The sequence below is a fragment of the Eucalyptus grandis genome, chromosome 3 (genome assembly GCF_016545825.1).
Source record: "Eucalyptus grandis isolate ANBG69807.140 chromosome 3, ASM1654582v1, whole genome shotgun sequence".
NCBI lineage: Eukaryota > Viridiplantae > Streptophyta > Magnoliopsida > Myrtales > Myrtaceae > Eucalyptus > Eucalyptus grandis.
The window spans coordinates 46,962,324-46,977,581 of NC_052614.1; the positions used below are offsets into that span (position 1 = coordinate 46,962,324).

The 15,258-nt window shown below is 40.1% G+C and overlaps 2 protein-coding genes and 1 long non-coding RNA gene across 4 annotated transcripts in view; 1 reads left to right on the forward strand and 2 right to left on the reverse strand.

Annotated features, from left to right (window-relative positions):
- Positions 1–15,258, reverse strand: part of LOC104439801 (disease resistance protein RUN1-like) — a 98,888-nt gene that overhangs the window by 40,120 nt on the left and 43,510 nt on the right. The gene's annotated exons all lie outside the window — the stretch shown is intronic.
- Positions 53–5,236, reverse strand: LOC108958624 (disease resistance protein RPV1-like). 2 transcript variants are annotated; one of them, XM_039308780.1, is made up of 6 exons: positions 4,537–5,236; positions 2,857–3,979; positions 2,360–2,647; positions 741–2,273; positions 556–637; positions 53–450 (listed from the first exon to the last, which is right to left on the reverse strand). In XM_039308780.1, exons 1-4 carry the CDS (start codon positions 4,764–4,766, stop codon positions 1,554–1,556), a joined length of 2,361 nt encoding a protein of 786 aa, XP_039164714.1. In that variant the 5' UTR covers positions 4,767–5,236; the 3' UTR covers positions 53–450; positions 556–637; positions 741–1,553. The 2 variants fall into 2 exon arrangements, with proteins under 2 accessions (XP_039164714.1, XP_039164713.1); XM_039308779.1 differs by having other exon boundaries at positions 556–642.
- Positions 2,083–2,785, forward strand: LOC120291436. Its single transcript, XR_005549471.1, has 2 exons — positions 2,083–2,224; positions 2,379–2,785. It is a non-coding gene; the product is annotated as an uncharacterized LOC120291436 (long non-coding RNA).

Consider the following 15,258-nt stretch of genomic DNA (forward strand, 5'->3'; position numbering starts at 1 on the left):
CCAATTTTTTTCATCCTTAAGAAGGAGAGGCTTTGATAGCAAATGCAGAAAATGAATAAGGAACAGACTGGACATCTTTTAGCTTGTTAGATAGAACATTATGTCTATTGCAGAAGTTAAAAAATTCATGTGCAACAAATTGAGAAAAGAAAACAAAAGCCTCCGTCTTGGTGAAACTTTCGTCATCACCATCCTACAATCAACTCCAGGATATTCGGGAACCCGACAACTTGATTAACTCGAATGGAGAATGGCAACACTGAAGGCGGTGTTCAGGATGAATTTTCCCAGCAGAGTCGACGAAAACACGGGCCTGTGATGGCTCACAATTGCTGAGTCCCTGCAATGTCGCCCGTGGATCCTGGATGTTACTTTCTCCTTTGTCACCTCTTTTTCATCGTGATCGAAGAGTTGAGTGGCAGCGGATGGCTTTTGGATGCATCCTACAGGCTACAAATAACGGTAAATGGTGTTTTGGTGAATCGTGCCTTCATAGAAAAACGGGAGAAACAGAACACTGACAAAATATGCAGCAATTCGAGCGTAGGCATTTACCTTCAGCAATTGCCTCGACAAGATTCTTGATGCCACTACCAATTGCCAGACGCGAAGAAACTGCCTGGTCTTTTTTGTGGCCCTGCACTGATCCAATGCAATTTACACATAAGGGATGAGCAGAAATGGTAAAATCCAACTTCGTTTCGATTAAAAAGACTTGTAAACTGAGCTGGAGCATGTACCTTAGAGAGGTCGCCCTCCAGTTTCTTAGACTTAAAGGAAATATCCTGTCGAAGACTCAAAATGTTGACTTCACATTCACATTTGTGAGACAAATGCAATATTGCGAATGTCCACTTCACATTCACATTCGCATAATTCTGATAGACTGGCGAGATCACAAGAGAAAACTTGCACCTTCCTGAGACGGGGTAAATCTCTGAGCCCATCAAGGTTCGTTATGCTGCATTCAGAAATTTTCAGGACTTCCAAAACCTTTAAATTTTCAAGACCATCAATCTTTGCTAAATCACAGTTGTCTAGTTCCAATTCTGACAGATACTTCAGACCAGAAAATTTTGGCTCTTGAATCGTGCAATGTTTGAGACGCAGAGTCAATAAGCTTGAAGTTAAGGGAAGTCGTGTGAGATCTAGCTCCTTCATGTAGGATAAAGAGAGCTCCTGGAGCTGCGTAAGGATACCGAAGTTCCCCGGGAGATTGGTGACCAATGGAAGGGACAATTGCAAGATCTCTAGACTTGGTAACCTCGCGATCCACCCAATATTCGGAGTCTTTAGATTCAATAACCTCATTCGCCATTTAGCTTCTGGCTGCTCAACATCTTTCAAAAGTAGCTCTTTCAGATTCGTCAGATATGACAAGTCGGGGACTATCATTTGTTTGGATCCCCAGACGAGACTGAGTAAACTGGAGGGCAACTTCGGTAGAGCCTGAAGTTGGTCGCAGTCGAGTAGGTCCAGGGTTTGGAGGCATGAGAGATGGCCAATACTTGGACTCAGCCCGGCCACATCGGATGACGATAATCTCAAAATTCTCAAAGAGGATAATCCTGAAATATCACAGCGAACTTCACCCCCAAATTTCTGCAGCTGGAGAAATCTATCTCCTCCAGGTTCTTTAAGTTCACCATATCTTCAGGAAATTTTCGTAGGGGAGTGTGCGCCATCTTTAGTGTCTTCAAGTTCTTCAAATCCTTAACTGACCATGGCATTTTCATGATTCCAGTGTACGAAAGGTCCATTACCTCCAGCAGCTCGAGCTTCCCGATGGAAGTCGGAAGTTTACCCAACTTCCAACAATTCCTTAAAGAAAGTCTCCGAAGTTTCTGAAGAAGTTCAACAGTATATGGAAGCCCATCGATATCAGCACCATCGAGAGCAAGACTCGAGAGACTCCTTAGGCGGCCAATTGTGGATATATCTTGCAAATATTGACAGTCACAAGCACTAAGTATTTCAAGATTCTCCAAAGAACCTTCGGAGAAACATATACTATATATGCCAGTTCCATCAATCAGGAGTTCCCTCAAAGATTTCATGCAGCACAGATCTTGGGGCAACTGCCTGACTCCGATGCACTTTCTCAGATTTAAGGAACTCAAGTTCTTCAAATCACTAATGAATGGCCCAATTTGAGATAACTGAGTGCAATCTTCCAGTATCAAAATCTCCAAATTGATTGGAGCTCGAAAGTTCAACGACGCAGGTAACTGAACACATCCTTGCAGGTTCAAGACTTTCAATTCATCCACCTTCTGCAATGTGGAAAAGAAGATTCAGACCTTAACCACTCGTATCTATCATCTTAACACAAGATTTAAAAAGCAAATATCCGACATACCTCCATGATTTGTCTCCAGACTTGCGAATCTTCAGTGACTGGACTCCAAGACAGATCGAGAATGACTAACTTCTTCAAATGCATATTAGCTAGGTCAGAAATCAAACGGCATGCTGACCATTCAAGCCATCTCAAATTTGGAAGAAGATTCTCGGTGTTTCCCTGAATGTTAGCCCGGTCCAGTCTAAGGTACCTCAAATTCGACATTTTATGAAATTCTTCACATGTAAAACAGACGATGCAACCCTCTTCAACCGCAAGACCTATACCTTCGACGTTTCTAGTATCCTGTCAACCTCGATTGGGGGAAAAATGTGTGAGTAATTTGAGAACTTTAATATCTTACTCCATTCAATGAAATGGAGCAAATCAGACTTACAAAATCAGTGGTATCCACTACGCATTATAAATTGGGTTAAGAACAAATCCGTTTCTTTTCCGTTCGAGATTGAGAAAAGAAAGGTAAGTTTATGCTTTCAAGAGGTTCTGAAACTTACCTTACTATCCTTTAGAACGGAAACTGCATCACTGTGATTCCAAATCCTGCAGCGCTCATGAAGATCTTTTCTCTCGACAAGTTTCCTGCCAAAGTCTCTTAGCAGGTCATGCATTCTGAATTCATTATTTTCTCCAATTTCCAAGAAATGCATCTCACGAAGGCATTTTATTCCTCTAGCAGGATAGTAACCACAAGCCTCCCACATGTAAGAGAGAATCCTCTCATGCTTTCCAATAAAAAAGCATGCTATGTCGAGAAATATCTTTCTTGTAGGAACATCTAAAGAGTCGTAACCAACCCTAAAGGCAGCTTCAACTTCATTTGCTTGGTGATCTTTTAAGAATTCCAAAGTATTTCTCCATATTCGTATATCATCCTTATTGTTGCATAAATATGAGGCCGCAACCACAATAGCTAAAGGAAGCCCTCCAGTAGCTTTGACTATGTCCGTGGACAGGTAATCATACTCAGAGACATCTTGGAGAGCATCCCCTTGGAAAGCATGCTTACGAAAGAGTTGAAGAGCATGGTGATATCTCATGGGTTCAACCTTGTATTTTTTGGTTGGTCTGTTGTCAAATCCATCTAGAACATTCCTCATGCTTGTGGTCACAATTATTCTACTTCCTGGACCAAACCAACTAAGTTTCTCGGCTAATGCTTTAGCTTGTTCAACCTCATGCAAATCATCTAGGACAATGAGAACCTTCATTCTACTAAATAGACTGGCTATTTCTTTAGTACCTTCATCAGAAGATCTAAGTGGTGCAGGTTTTTCTTTCTGGAGGTCAGCAATCAACATTTCTTGTGAAAACGTGATTCCTTTTGAATTAATACCTGGAAGGAAGCTACATTCATCAAACAATAGATGCATCTTGTTGAAGACAACCTTTGCAAGTGTAGTCTTTCCAACACCTGGCATTCCACATATTCCAACGACACGTACATCTTGTCCACATACTTCGATCGCCCGTCCATCATTGTAGACAACACCAAGCTTTCTCATCATCTCTCGAACATGAAGATCAATTCCAACTAGTTTATCGGTTACAACTTGGTCATCCTTCTTCAACAACTGCCTGACCCGTCTGAGAACTCCTTTTACAAGCTGGGACTCGTGCCTGCAAAACATAAGTGATGAGGCACAAAAATGACAACAAAGTTACCAAAAGTATTAAAAACTAAACAAAAATCAAGTGGGGAATGAAGCGGTGAAAATTGAAACAACCAACAGGGGCAGGGGGAATCTTCAATTAAAATGGACAGCAAGTTTTAATGCGTGGGCTATTTCCCTTTCATGCACATAGCAATTATGGCATCGATTTCATGCCATCTGCAAAACAAAATTTCTAGCGAAGGGGAAAAGAATAGGGCGCGACGGACCAGTACATCTGGTCTAGCTCGCGGTTATGTTAATGAGTCTAGTCATTTTCAAATGGCCGGTGTAATCGAGTCACCAGTTTTTCAATAGGCACATCGAACTACAACTTGTCAAATCATCGACTGATTTCATAAGAATAAATAACCTCAAAAACCTCTTGAGCATGCATCATGAATGATATGATTATATATAATATTTATTCGAAAAGGTTTGGGTTCATTTTCACATCACCCTAAACCATTTTTTTTTTCCATTTTATCTAGGAAAGAGAATGGAAACCAGAAGTAAAAGAATTACCCCCCATATACGTTATCTAGATGATATCCGCTTAATCCCCCAATCTGTCGAAGAACCTCCTTCCATTTTATGATGGTATTTGAGCTGACTCCGTCCTTCTCATGTTGACGGAAGGATGTTTCAAAATGCCCAGCCTGGTGTTTTACATCGGAGGGACTAATGTCATAGAAAATCGGGATGATAGTCTGTCCATTAGATATTCTGCACTCCCACATTTGTACCACCTCCATGAGGCAACTTTTACTGGAAGCATAGTCTTTGGAGAGGATGGCTATTGAGATCCTCGACTGCCTGATCGCCTCTTTTAGCGCCGGCTTGATCTCTTCTCCAGTATGGAGATTCTCGTCATCCTTAAAGACCTTGATCCCTGCATCTACCAATTTGCAATGAAGGTGATCCGTGAATCCTTTGCGAGTATCTGCACCTCTAAAACTCAAGAACACTTCATGATTGGTTATGGACAATGACGATGAGATCGAAGATGATTCCTGTCAAATCAAGGAAACTAAACCACTTCATATAGTGAATTAGCATTTCATATTAAGATTCCGTTCGTTTCATGGAAAATGTGACGTTTCTAGAAAATGTTTTTCATAAAGCTATTTTCAAGAAAATGATAATATTTTTCAATGTTAAGCTGAAACTTGAAAATGAACTAAAAGAATATTTCCCGTTGTTCGATATAGAAAATTCTATTCGATTTTCCTCCATGCACTCATTTTAATAAAAATTTTATTTTTCCAATAAGTAGATTTTTTATTTTTTTATTTTCTTTCTACTTTTTTCTTTTTTCCTTTTTATTTTTTCTTCTCCTTCTTCTTCTTCTTTAGTTGATTGCCAACCATGGTGATCGACCAAAGGCGAGCTTGAGCTTGCTGGCCTCAAAAAGGCTAGTCGATCTAGCGAGGCCCGAGGTCAACGAGCTTAATCCTATGGGAAGGCTCATGCTCATCAGCCTCAAGCCTTGCCAAATCGATGAGCTTGAGGCTCACCTATGGTTGGTTGCTGGCCGTTGCCATGGTGGCGATCGGTCGAGAAAGAAGGAAAGCAAAAGGATAGAAAAGAAAATAAAAAGAAAAAAATAATAATTTTTTTGGTAAGAAAAATAATAATAATTTTAGTTTCTTAAAAATGAATAAAATAAAATAAAAATAAAAAGAAGTGGGGGTTCGCAGGGATGTGAGATAAGAAAGATTGAGTAAAAAATATTTTCTTTTATTTAAAAAGTGAAAAATATTTTCTCCCCATTTTAAAAGATTTTTTTCTCTTGGTGAAAAATGTTTTTCCAATCAATTGGTTTATTTTCCGTAAAACGAAAGGTGGAAAACTCGGGAAACATTTTTTTGAAAATTGTTTTCTGTAAAATGAAATCTCATAAGTTTGCCCAAATAAAAGAAGTAAAACAAAGTTTTATGATTCTGATGGAGACCTACCCAACACGGCAAACAAGATGCAACTGAATCTTGCCACTCATACATCGACTTTTTTAATATAAAAAATTCTTGGAACTTTGGTAACACTCAAAATGTTGATATGTGAGTTTGCAACTTTTTCGTAATTTTCTACTAAACAGGCCCGGCGTACAATATCAACAGTGCTTGGAATTTCGATAGCGTCGTGATTTTTGACATTGAGGCGGGGGTCTTATTGTTCATGTCAAAAGTTTTGCTCCATTTCAGAGGATTTTTAGCATTTAGTGGGTCGAACTACAAGCAGAGGACCCACTCCAACGTAAGCATGTCGAAGTTGTTCTAAATGATAATACAAATCCCAAAGATGCAGAGAAAACTCACCCGGTTTCTTCTCCTCCTTTTGAAAACAACAACTTCAGCAATAATCATTCCGAAAAAAAGAAACCACATGAACACTTTTAACGACTTCAGACCCTTGGCAGAAACAACAACTGTAGCAACAAATATTCCGATCAAAAGAAACACCGTACGCCGTTCTAGCCCCGTCAAACCCATTGGGAAATCAACAACTCCAAGAACCATCATTCTGAGAAAAGGAAACACCACGGCCATTTTTGCCTTCGTCGAACCCACTGCGAAACCAACAACTCAAACGACAATCATTCCGAGAAAAAGAAACACCACAGCCAGTGTTGCCTTCTTCGATCGCACTGTGAAAATGAGAACTGCAACAACAATCATTCTGAGAAAAAGAAACACCCGAGATGGTATTGCCGTCCTCGAATCCACGGCCAGCTCTCTCTCTCTCTCTCACTCACACACGCGCAGAGGCCCAGGAGGCCTATATATAGACATCAGATGCCTTTAATACATGACCAAGACGGTTGACTTCTGGGCATCCGCCCCGCCGTTGGGCTTGGGCAACGCGGAGAAAATATCAGGCGGCGCCACCCACGCCGCCGTGTTGACTGGGCCGGCCCAATCATGAGGCAACACGTGGCTCCACTTGAAGCCGGGGCCCCACTTTTATTTGGAGTCACGCTTTTGTCTCCCCACGTTTCTCTCTTCATCAATTGCTTCGTACTTTCTCTGGCCATTTACACGAAGAAGCGCCCTCCCCCTCTCTCCTTCAAAATTGTCTCCTTCTCTTCATCGAATGCGACGTTTTCTTCTCACCCAAGCCACACGAATCTTAAACATCACCAAAAAAAATAATAATAATAAATAAATAAATAAATAAATTCCACTAAAAATTCTAAACTTTAACAAATATAATAAATTTATCCCGAATTATTTTATAATACAAAAACCTTAAATTTTATTAATTGTAACACATTTATCTTAAATTTTTTCATCATAAAAAATTACAAACTTATATTCACGTGACACATTTACTCCAAATTATAGGGTACTTTCATCTTTTACCTTTTAATTTTTTCTTTTTTTTTTCTTTTTTCTTCTCCTCTCTTTAGAGAAGAAGAAAGAAAAGAAAAGGAAAAAAATTTAAAAATTAAAAGACAAAAATGCCCTTCAACAATAAAGTTTGGGTAAATGTGTTACAACTAGTAAAGCTTGGGGTTTTTTTGTATCTTTAAAAAAATCATGATAAATTTGTCACATTAAATAAAATTTAGGATTTTTGGTGGCTTTTTTCTAAGAATGAAAGAGAGGCCAAACTTTGTCATGTCACTTCTTTGACGCTTGTATCGACATTTGCCATTCAATCCTCCATCTACAGTAGAGAGAATCTTAAGCATGAAAAAAAGAAAAGGCAAGCCAAACTTTGTTATTAACGAGATTGTCAAAAGCCAGAAGAGGAAGATACTGTAGTTTTACTTGCAAAGATGATTCCCTTCCTTAAAAAAAAAGCCTATATTGTCACTTTGATCACTTATTTTATACTTAAGAAGAAAAATATAATTAACATTACAGCATATGTTAGGGTATTTAAACATCAACTTATCAAGCATGACAACAAAAGTAAAAGCTACTCCAATTAGGTTCCATCGGCAACATTTACATATAAGCATACAAGTTGCAAAAGAAGAATGGGGCATATGAAAACCATGACTTTGACATCTGGATCCACAGATGGTACAATGATTCTATCGATGGGCAGATCTTTCACTTCATCTAGGAAACACTCTATCAATGGTACAGCTAGAATGGGATTCTAGCTTTGATTCCCAAAGCTCATCATATGTGCGAGTTTTGTAAAGTCGAGACTTCCTGGAATGCATCTCTCTAATGCTCATCCTCATTTTGCGAAGAAATAAATATAGAAGCAATTTTGTCATCCCCATTGTATCAAATACAATGACCTGAGCATAGTGATATTGTTAAATGGGTACAATATGACATCATTAAAATAAAGAATACTCCCATCGATACCTTGTAATCAAGTGCCTCCAAAATATGCTCCTTGAGAAAATGATGAACAACTTGAAAATGCATGTCATGAGGAGCAACTACATAGGACTAGTTAACTTGTAACAACACGTAAAATACATGTACAGCTAATCAAACATAAAGAGGAACTATGGATATATGACACATGCAATATGATCCTCATGCTCCTCATAATTAGTTGAAAATAGTAAAAAAGTGAGAAATGAAATAAATATAATAGTAAATTAGTCCATTATTAATACCCATGGTTGGTGTTGTAACCACCACGCACATTTGGAATATAATACATGACTACGGATAAAGGGCAATCTTGGCTCACTCATGGTTCCATATTTTGACACTTTAAACTACTCCATCCCAATATGCCTTCTCATGATGAGAGTTAGAGTGACCATAGCAAACTTAACAGCTCGAGACAAGACCCGAGGAGAAATTTAGATGTCTTAGACTGCTCATGATGATCAACATTCAGCAGAACACCACAACATAGCTGGGCACGAGTCTCCACACAACCGACATTTACAAAGTCAATGAAAGCATGTTCTCTTTTTCAAACAAGCTGATATATCTAGCGAACCTACACTGTTATGATGAATCACAGAAATGTCATGAAAAACAGAGTTTCTATGATTCCAAGATTCAAAGAAGTAGTAAGTATCAATTTTACCTCTTTTGGCATGGTTGCAGAAAATAGAAGACTTTTTGACGAAGAAGACAGTCAAAAATAGAACGCTCTCTTCTTCTTTTTTTGGCCAGTTTTGCATTTCTTCACTTGCCTTCTTTCTTTTAGAATTTTTCTTCCTATTAAGCAATGGTTTTTCGAGTTTACCTTGGTTCAACCAGTTTCCCCTTTGACCTGTTTTTGGGTTTTTTACCAAGTACAGGTCCGAGTGTCCATAGCACCGGACGGCCAGCCATTTCCCAGATGAATCTGTCAAGCTTGCGAGTTCTGTTTGATTTTATAGAACATTGTCTATGGATCCAAATGAAGGAAGTTAACATGCAATTTCTTCTCACAAAGTTCTCCAGAAGTTCCATTCAAGATCATTATGGCATAAAATATCACAGTTTCTCATATATATAGAGAAACAAAGTTCCAGCGCTCTCTAATCGCTACTCAAAGGCTCTCCAATGTCATTCAGATGGAAGACATAGAAGACCAATATTTAAAGATTTGAATAGATAATAAAGAAGTGAAAATGAAATTCAGAGTCCTTCTCAATGGGATGTGTGAAAAAGAAACGAATGGATCGGAGCACGGATCCTAACAATCATCTATTCAATTGCTTAAACACTTTATATGGAGGATCTCATGTTAAATGTAAGGCCCTTGGCAACTAATATGAAAAATTGCAACGACCTTTTTGTACGTGCTCTGGCAAGTATATACACTAAACATAGCACGTTAAATCTGCATCTTCGCAATAGCAACTAAAATGTGCATTGCCTAACTAAGTTTTTTAGTCAAACTTTTTCAATGTATGTTGACAATGCTGAAGCATCATGGTTCACAGGGGAGCTCAAGTTATGTTCTCTTGCAATATCTTTTAGCAACTGTTCTCTATAACAGCAACTTCATTTTGACATTATTTCCACAACGTATGAAGAAAAGTTCACAATTCAACATCAGTCATTAATAATATCCCTAAGAACGAACCTTTGAAGTGGAAAAAATAATAAATAAAAAAAAGATGCACTAGCACATATTTTACATCTCATCGCAGGAGAAGATTGCAGAAATTGATTCATATGAACACGTAGGAGTTACCTACTAAGGTACAATTTTCGATGATGCATAGCTTTTGATCAAATGCCTTCTTGTTTGACATCTGAAGAAGTCAGAGAGCATGCTTCCGAGAGCATGCTTCCAAGAACTTAGGTGTGGTCACATAAAAACGTATTATGATAAAATAAGAAAACAAGAGTAACAACAAACTCTATTTGACGAGACGAAAAAAGACTTTTCAGTGGCAATAGCATATAAAGATGATGAAATAAACTGGCAGGTGGTTCTCCTAAGTTATTCGATTGAATTGGATCCTTTAGATATAAGTGAGGAAAAATGGTCAACTTGGTGACGAACGTATTCGGTCATAAACTTTTTGCTAATGTAATCTTAAACCTTTTTATGAAATGTTAATATAGTTATTCCAATTAATTTTGACTTAAAAATGCTGATGCTTTAAGTAAAGTTATTGTTGACAAATTTATGTAAATTTATTATTTTTACTTAATTTTTGAATTTTCCAGATTATTTGTGTCCCCCCCTCTCTCTCTCTCTTTATGGTTACTGTATCTTGTTCGCTGTTCGTATACCGTTCACCTCTCTGGGTAAACTCCTTCATCTTTCCTCTACTTTCATCAGTCAATTACCGGCAAAGTAGTCCAGAAAGAAAAATCCGAACCCCATTCCCAACATTTTTCCAGATCATTCCTTCCTCACGACTTACACCATCAAACATTTTGGGTAAAAACCTCCGGTCGCTGAAAACGACCTAGATGGAGAAGACCGACTCCTCGAGATGCTAATAGTTGTCAAATTCACGGTTGAATTTGATGGCCCGGGGTACGTTTCGACGAAACATCGCTCTTGATTTGCGGTTTGCGCGGATGGTAGCTTTTCGGTTGGGGCGGGGCTTGAATTTAGAGCCGTCTGTGTTGATGCTTGAAAGCAACGGCGCTCGAGGCCTTACGGTTCAGCGGGATAATGATGTGGACGAGATGAGGTGCAATGTACATTCGCTCGGTCCTTTCATTGAGGAACAGAAAGAACGTTTCTCGTTTCTCATGTTAGGGTGTAAGAACCAGGATCGTTCATCTTATTCTCTCAACTCTTCCGGCTAAAGAGGGACAACGAAAGAGGTGAAAGGAACCTCTGGAGTCTGGATGGGAGTGGATCGGGGCGAGATTTGAGGTCGCCGAGCCTCCTTCAAGGTCGTGGAAGCGTCGTTGTCCATGGTGGCTTGACTTTAGATTCGAGGTCGTCGTCCGTGAAGCTTGTTGGCCGGAAGTCTCGTGAAGGTTTCCCTCGTCCTCACCCCTTCTTCAGCTTCAAACATGAAAATTTCGCTTCATTTTTCAAAAATGAAAAGTGAAGAAATGAACAGTAAAAAAATAAAAAAATAAATAGAAAAAATAGAAAAATAAGTGAAAACTCTATTGAAATTTCACAATTGAGTTTATCCACATTGTGCCTCACAGGACCGTTCACAATAACTGTACCATCAGATTAGTAAATTCAAGCTAAAATTTGCCCAAAAAACTCTATTGAAATTTCACAAAAAGACTTATAATTACAGATTATTGCCAGAAGACGTATATTGATTTTTTTGGTCAGCAAGGCAACACAAGCCCATGCATTTTCTATCAGGATCATTTAGTACTAAAATCTTTTACCATCTTCGGACAAATCCTGTTCTGGTTTCGGGATTACAAAGAATTTTGTTGTTCAATTTGCACAATTTCGGCAGTGAAGTTAGAGCTTCGTCCCTTGATGACGACCGTAATCTTTGCCTTCCTTACTCGACCTTCTCTCTCCTTAAGTCTTGTAATCGCATCGAGCTTCATAAGTTCGCTTGCGCAATCAAACATAGTTGCTTGCGTCTTCTTCCTAGTATCACAAATGGATTTATGTACTCTCCTCTTCTTTTCCATGAAACTCATTCTAATCATGATTATCAATACAGGCATGACGCTGTCGAGAAATTTAACATACGTATCACGTTAGTGCACTCAACCAATTTAAATATCATACGTCTTCTCAATTATTTACATCTTCCTCCACCCTTCCCGGAGGAGCACAATCACTCCATCAATTCGTCAATAGTCCAGGCCAATGACTCTAAATCATTGACTTTTCAATTTCCGAAGCGCTATGGAGAAGTTGCTTGGAACCTATGCATGTGCTTCTTTGACTTGACTTGATTTTTCTATTAATTTAAAAAAAATAGAAAAGAAAACCATGGAGAATGTCTTCAAGACACATTCAAATAAATTTATCACTTTCAATACACATCAGTAGAGGTGAGCATGGTCTGGGTTGGGCCGGTCCACCCCCTAACCCTAGAACCAATCCGCACAATGCCGGTCCTCAATTTTTAGGAACGAGGACCGATCTTATTGAGCTTGGAACCAAGGACCGAACCGACCCAATGGGTTCGGTTCAATTCTAGGATCAACTCAAAACCAACTGATAATTTTTTATTTCATTTTTTGTACTCCTTAAAAAAGCGATTGAGGACCAGACTGACCCAATGGATTCGGTCTGGTTTCAAGGTCAATCCAAGCTAACCAATAATTTTTTATTTCATTTTTTGTACTCCTTGAATGGGTAACAGAGGATCGTACCGACCCAATGAGTTCGATAATGAGTAAGGTCAGTTAAGAAAGGCAAGCGGTGAGAGTCAAGTGGGGTGAGCTTTAAATAGAATGAGCATTGAATGTCGAGTGGGGAGCAACAAGCCAAGCGAGTATCGAGCGACGAGTGGCACGAGTGACCCAAAGCGAACAAGGCGATGTCAAGTGGCGAGTGAAGAATTTTTTTTCGATTTTAGCAAATTAAAGACTAAAATGAGAAATAAGACAAAAGAGAACGAATATTATAGGAGAATGCCATAAGGTGCTTTTTCGGATGCCGTGTGTGACAGCTTGAATTTTCAGATTTCGTTTTCGATTAAATAAATCGGGCATTTTGTCGACGCGCTGATAGTGCTATTCTCTGAGCTGATCACTCACGAGATAATTAGACTATCTGGGTAAGCAATTAAGGAATTTAAATGCAATGGATTTGAGAATTTGACTAGAAATCAACTGCTCGACTGTGTTGATATGCATGAGTCATTATGGCACCGTAAAAAATCGATCAGAGACCGGAGATAGGTCGATTTGATTGAGATATGTGATTAGTGTGTGGGTGATTCCACCTAATTGCAAAATTTTCGTCGAACGGCACTAGACCGATTTTTTTCATTTCTGTACTCGGTGTTCGTATTTGAAATCTCGAGATTTTCACGACAACCGAGAATCGTCAATGTGTCGAAGATGCACTATGTGACTCGAGATAAATCGATCACGGATCAATTGCACTAAAAATTCCTAAAAGCTACATGATAGATTAGGTCACGCTAAAAGCGCGCCAAAGTGAAATTAACCGTGAATGTGAACCCAATTTCAGAAATTGAAAGTTCTATCGTGTCACGAGCTATTTTAGGAACGTTGACTCATTCTCCCAAAAATTTTCAGAGATTTCGAGACTTTTACGGAAATTCGATTCGAACATTGCGGAAATTAATGGAAATTCGAATGGGCCGAATTGAAGTGAAATAACTAAGCTACTAGGTGATGGGAATTTGTGGAAACGTGGGATTTTTTTTCGATGAAATTGGTCATCAAATTTGGAGAACTTGTGAAGAAATTGAGGTCAAGATTATGAAATTCGGAGCTATGGAAGGGAGTAGTAAATTTGGCTTCAAATTGGATTATACGGTGGATTTATCTACGAGAAAGAAGTAAGAGACAAAGTAGGATAGGATTGAAGGTGATTAGGGGACAAGCATTTAAGTGGGTAGATAAGTATTGACTTTCTTTTCTTTTCTCTCTCAAGCTTCTCGCCTACGCCTGCAGCTGTTCCCCTCCATCACCGCCTTTGAAGAATTCCGCTCCATCACGTTTTCCTCTCTCCACTTTCCCCCTTCGAACACCCTGCCTTTCTTCCCTGTCATTTTTCTCTCTTCCACCGATCGCTTCATCCCACCATTTCAGCAACCCTGCAGCTGTCCCACCATCGATTTCCTTCCATCTTTCCCCACTCACGCCGGTCAACAAACCAGCCACAGCTCCTCCTTCCTTCGTGTCTTCAGCCACGCGTCTCCACCGATCCACCAGCGTGCGTTTTCTCTGCAGCAAACCGGTCAACACTCAGCAGCACAAAGCAGCCGGTGTTGACCCCAAACATCCACGCGGCCAACGCACGCCAGCTCACGTCCTCCACCGAAACCGCTTCTGCCCAGCCTGCTGCCACTCGCCCGTTCGTGTCTTCGGTTCCAGCGTCCGTCGAAGTTACTCGTCCCTTCATCCGTTGACGCCAACTCCTTCGTAGCTGCTCCTTTGATCGGCCCATCTCCAGCAGCTCGCCCATGCACGAAGCTGCACGCGTGCAATCGAGCCCAGCGTTTGGCCCATTCTCCAGCAGTAATTCCAGCGTCAGTAAAGCCTTCTTGCAGCCCGCATGTTCAGCCTACGTGAGTGTTCAAGTCCAGCGAAGCCCATCTCCTTTAGCAGCCCATAATTTGAAATTTTCAGCCCGTGAAGCCAAGGCCCAGCTTTTTGAAGCCCAGTGAATTTTTGAGGCCCAAGCCTAGTGTCTGCAGTGAGCCCAGTCCAATGCAATAATAAATCTCAATTTGGGCTGAGATTTGTTGGGCCCATTTTAGGCCCGGCCTGGGAGTTCGCCGACGCCGCCGAAAATTAGGATTTCGGCCGCCGTCACGCCGTCATCACAGTGAACCGGTTTTTGCAATTAACCAGTGAGCTTATACTCTAAACTTTTCTTAGTAGGCTAATGACGTTTAATAGGAGTGTGCAACCGATCCGGGTCAACCCGGTTCTTGGATCGACCCACCCGGAAAACAAGGTCGGGAACCGGTTCCAATTGAAACCGTCCCGAGAACCAGTTCCCAAAGTTCAGACCCTATTTGAACCGGTCCGGGAACCGGTTCCAAGGGAATACCCACCTGGGAACCGGATCGACCGGACTGGTTCGAGAACTGGTTTGAGAACCGGTTTTAAGGCAGCACCCCAAAAGTCCAACCAAAACCCTAATTCGTATTTTGTTTCTATCTTTACTCTGCTTCCGCTCTTACCTCCGTCGATCCATCTGAGCATTGACGCTGCTTCCGCTCGC

Excerpts from the sequence above, each read along its gene's own strand:
- LOC108958624 (XM_039308780.1), bottom strand. The coding sequence starts at position 4,766 with ATGGAGGTGGTACAAATGTGGGAGTGCAGAATATCTAATGGACAGACT. Across the intron at positions 2,648-2,856 it reads CCGTTCTAAAGGATAGTAAG|GATACTAGAAACGTCGAAGG; the intron begins GTAAGTTTCAGA and ends CGAGGTTGACAG. Across the intron at positions 2,274-2,359 it reads TCTGGAGACAAATCATGGAG|AAGGTGGATGAATTGAAAGT; the intron begins GTATGTCGGATA and ends TCCACATTGCAG.